A 5,000-nucleotide genomic window follows, 5' to 3' on the forward strand; every position below is an offset into this window, starting at 1 on the left:
ACATGCACATGCACACGTGCACACATTCACACACACATGCACACACATACATGCACACACACACACACACACACACACACACACACACACACACACACACACACACACACGCGTGCCCACAGACACACACACTTGTCGCTGGTTCTATCACCAGGAGAGCCCTGTGCACATTTCCAAACTCTGTGGAAGAAGGAACATAAAGCATGGCGGCGGGGAGGAGGTGAGGAGGAGGCGGCGGGGAGGAGGTGAGGAGGAGGTGAGGAGGAGGTGAGGAGGAGGTGAGGAGGAGGTGGGGAGGCGGTGGGGAGGTGAGGAGGAGGTGAGGAGGCGGTGGGGTGGAGGTGAGGAGGAGGTGAGGAGGAGGCAGCGGGGAGGAGATGAGGAGGAGGTGGGGAGGAGGTGGGGAGGAGGCAAGGAGTAGGCGAGGAGGAGGTGAGGAGGCGGGGAGGAGGTGAGGAGGAGGTGAGGAGGAGGTAAGGAGGTGAGGAGGAGGTGAGGAGGCAGTGGGGAGGTGAGGAGGAGGTGAGGAGGCGGTGGGGAGGTGAGGAGGAGGTGAGGAGGTGAGGAGGCAGTGGGGAGGTGAGGAGGAGGTGAGGAGGCGGTGAGGAGGCGGTGGGGGAGCCAGTATCCATCTGACAGCGGTACCAGACCAAGGTGAACACAGATGTATTATCCCTGGTCTGTGGTCTGTCTGGACAGGTGAGAACCACATGACAAGGGCAACGGAGACAACATGTGGAGAGCTCAGGAATGCCTTCTGGAATCTTCCGTCCTCCTGTGTGCGAGTTGAAAGTTGAACGTACGTGTTCTGTTTGGTATGTTTGGAATATCTCCCGATTTGTTTTTTTATTTGGGGGATTAACGATGTTGAAGTTGAGAGTGTTGATGAAAAAAATATCTTTATACATGAAAAAAAAATTTTCAGGGAAGATGATTTCAGTTGTCAAAAAGTGAAGGATTAGTTTCACATCTTGCAAACATTAATCTTCATCCCTCTCTTAAAAAAGAGATCTTATACATAATTTACACATTTTGACAGGTTTTTAATAAAAATAAATTATGATTATCGTGATTATCCTCAAAAGACCCCAAAAATGTTTGATATCTAAAGGCTCCGTGCCGAGGTTAAAGGCTGAAGGGTTCGACATGCTCTGAGTGTTAACAACACGGTTAAAGGGGAGGAGAAAACGGCTTGCAGCTATTTCTGTCCTTTCGTAAAAAGTCTGCCCGACGACCCTTACTATCCCTTTCTCTCTCTCTCTCTCTCTCTTCCAATCGGATTCCTCCTGAATGCCATCATGCTCTTGATTGGCTGGCTGACCTTTGGGTGACATCCAGCAGCACCTGAGGCCAGCGCTGAGCATGTGAGAGCAGTTTGTCCCACTGACAAACTGCTCCACACGATGCGTGCAGATGTACCCCCCCAGCAGCCCAGACATGGCTCATCACAGAGAACGATGTCAGGTGAGAGATATCATGACCAGGCATTTACTGAATGTTCCCCGTTAGTTTCGCACATGTGCAGTGAGTGGGTCTACTCGTGTCCACACATGTTGCGCTGCAGACGGGATTAGGTTCATCAATGACTATGTAGGATAAGGGAAATGTAGTGAGAGCCAAATATATAATGAAAGAGAGAGAGGGAGAGAGAGAGACAGAGGGAGAGAGAGTGAGAGAAAGAGAGAGGGACAGAGAGAGTGAGAGAGAGAGAGAGAGAGAGAGAGAGAGAGTTGGAGAGGGAGAGAGAGTTGGAGATGGAGAGAGAGAGGGTGGGGATAGAGAGAGACACACACAGAGAGACAAACAGAGCTAGAAACAGACAGTAAGAGAGACAGAGAGAGAGAGTGAGAGAAAGAAAAAGAGAGAGAGACAGAGAAAGCGAGCGAGAGGCAGGAAAACTATTTGGTAAATCAATCACTGTTTGATTGCCCTTGACAAGCTAATTACAGTTTGTTCATTTAGGCCATATAGTCTTTGCATATCTGTGTGTGTGTGTGTGTCTGAGTGTGTGCATGTGTGCGTGTAAATACCTTCAGTCTGTGCAGTGACCCGTTGATGAGGTAGCGAAAGAGACAACAGCAAGATCCACACACAGGTGTGTCCCATACTCCCCCTTCTCTCTCTCTCTCCCTCTCTCTCTCTCTTTGTCTCTCTCTCGTCGTTCACCCTCTGTCCTCCGCTCCCGGGCCGCTCTCCTCACACCCTGAGCAGTGTGCTCTTCATCCACTGGTCCCAGTTCACCTGAGGTAGAAAGAACCAGCAGACCATCAGCATCACGTTAAAGGGAACCAGCAGCCAGGCCTGGGAACAAAGAGGCTCTGAATATTCACAATGAACACAGTTGTTTTGTACTTTGACGCCATTTTGTTTACACTTCACCCTGCTGAGTTTTTATTTCTTTCAATAGTTTTCAGTTAGTTGAATTTTACTTCATTTCTAGCCTTTTACACACTCATGACACACACACACACACACACACACACAGAGACACACACACAAACACACACACACACACATACACTTTAATTATTGATTTATTTTTAAGGCTGTAACCATAGAAACGGCCATGATCCAAGTTAAAATTGCTTTCATCAAGGGGAAAGTTTTTTCTGTGAGCAAACATAATGAATGATAAATATTCCATGGTATGAACTTCAGCATGAATTAAACCCTGCATATTTGAAGTAAAAGAAAAAAAGAAAAAGAAAAGTAAAATATTTGAAGTATAAGACCCAGTTCACCAGATCACTACTTCAGATACAAGCACACCCCACATCTGCTTTGTGGAAGCCTTCAAAGATGTGCTATAACATTCGAAAAAGAATTCCCATTGTAAAACATCTCATGTACACACACACACACACACACACACACACACACACACACACACACACACACACACACACACACACACACACACACACACACAGTATAACTCTCTCAAACTCTTTGAAGCATTTCTCTATTTCTATATTTGCTGCTCATGTTTATGAACACTTCCCTCCTGAGGAGAGAGCGTGCTCGGCTCAGAGGTGAAGGAGGCGAGGTGAGACTGAGAGCATCAGGAGACTGGGGGATTAGGCCGGGTCATTTAGACCAGTCGAGCAGGTAATCGCCCCCCACTACCAGGTTACCAGGCCCAGTGGGGGAGGATTAACGGGGCCCAAGAGGGCTCCTTACTGCCCTGGAAGTCACTCTCACTGGAGAGGCTTCCGGACCACGGCAGGGCCGACAACAGGATGGGAAAGTGCTTCTGGTGGGTTTATGTGTGTGTGTGTGTGTGTGTGTGTGTGTGTGTGTGTGTGTGTCTTGCTGCCAACCTGTAGGCAGCAAAAGACACACACACACACACACACACACACACACACACACACACACAATATATACTTATACACACACACCGTCTCTCACACACACACACACACACACACACACACACACACACACACACACACACACACACACACACACACACACACACACACACACACACATAACATACAGTAATACACACCTACACACATAGACTCCTTCTCACAAACAGACACACAAAACATTCACTTATCAAACAAACATACACATGCATGCACAATTACACACACAGGACTGTGTGTGTGTGTGTGTGTGTGTGTGTGTGTGTGTGTGTGTGTGTGTGTTAGGTTCAGAGCAGAGCAGAACCAGCGATGAAGCGTGGTGAAGCGTGGACACACACACTGATTCTCTGACATGGAGTCTGTCTCTAAGAGGCTGGTCTGGGACGGTCATATAACAGTCATGACCAGGACCTTGGGACTAGATGTTACTACATTCAAACTGTGGAAGCCTATGCTGTATATTATTTTATTATATATTATTTTATTATATTATTATATGCTGTAGTTATTTGGTTCTTCAATGGTTAAGGTAACATTCCACGGTTGATGGTGGATTAGGAATCATTTTGAATAATACATCTTTCGTTTGAAAACATAAAACAACTGCTCTGGGATTACTGTATGAGATAATAATTGGTTTGAACAAAGGAAAATAGCTAAGTTAATAGAAAAGTTATTGGGTTTTTCTCAGATGCCTCTAGCTTGTATGTCAATGTAATACATCTACTATGCATTACAAAACCAAATACATACTGAGTGTGTTCACGAGGAGGAGTAAGTAAAGAATACACAAATGCAGAAGTGCACAAAAACACGCACACACACACACACACACACACACACACACACACAATAAAGTTGAGATAAAGTTTCAAGTGGTTTGAATTGATAAATCTTTTTTATAAAAACATCAAAATAATTCGGCCCAATGCGGACAAGAATGAGAATTCCATGAACTTGTGTGCAGTTGTGTGCGTGTGTGTGTGTGTGTGTGTTCGTACCACCTGTTGGAGTCTGATTTGCCAGAGGCAGACACTGCACTGGAGGGAGGAGAGTCACTGGAAGGCTGTAGCACACACACACACACACACACACACACACACACACACACACACACACACACACACACACACACACTCAAACACACTCAAACACACTCAGCCAACACAACATACCAGCGGCCCTGAGATGAGTCTATGCATGCACCCTGATCTTATCACTCAATCGCTGCACGGCTGGAGGGTCAGAAACAAAGCATGTATCAGAGGGGGCTCCTGGGACAGGATACATTCAGTAGCCGTACTCTGCACTCTGCACCCAGTGACCCTCAGCCGCAATACTTACGCAATACATACCAAAACGCTCCCGCCGGGATGATACAACACCATCGGCATGAAGACAATAACAGTTTCATCAAGGAATTCTTTGACCGCAACTTTCGCAACGCAAGAAATGAGCTCCATCAGAGTGTGTGTGTGTGTGTGTGTGTGTGTGTGTGTGTGTGTGTGTGTGTGTGTGTGTGTGTGTGTGTGTGATAGCAGGGGGTGACCTTCCATGTGGGAGCTGTTAGCACCACATCCTCCGAGCATGTACCCCCCAAACATCTTCAACAAATCCCTGATTTCT

The 5,000-nt window shown here is 46.8% G+C and overlaps 1 protein-coding gene across 1 annotated transcript in view; it reads right to left on the minus strand.

The window, feature by feature from the left end:
* col7a1l (collagen type VII alpha 1-like) overlaps nucleotides 1-2,106 on the minus strand; it is a gene marked incomplete at both ends in the record, with an annotated part of 78,490 nt that extends 76,384 nt beyond the window's left edge. The window contains one exon of the mRNA XM_084483302.1: nucleotides 2,031-2,106. Coding sequence (XP_084339428.1) covers nucleotides 2,031-2,106 — 76 coding nt within the window. The remainder of the gene's footprint in view (nucleotides 1-2,030) is intronic.
* Nucleotides 2,107-5,000: the final 2,894 nt, after the last annotated feature.

Source organism: Micromesistius poutassou (assembly GCF_964030765.1).
Source record: "Micromesistius poutassou genome assembly, chromosome: 18".
Classification (NCBI taxonomy): Eukaryota; Metazoa; Chordata; class Actinopteri; order Gadiformes; family Gadidae; genus Micromesistius; species Micromesistius poutassou.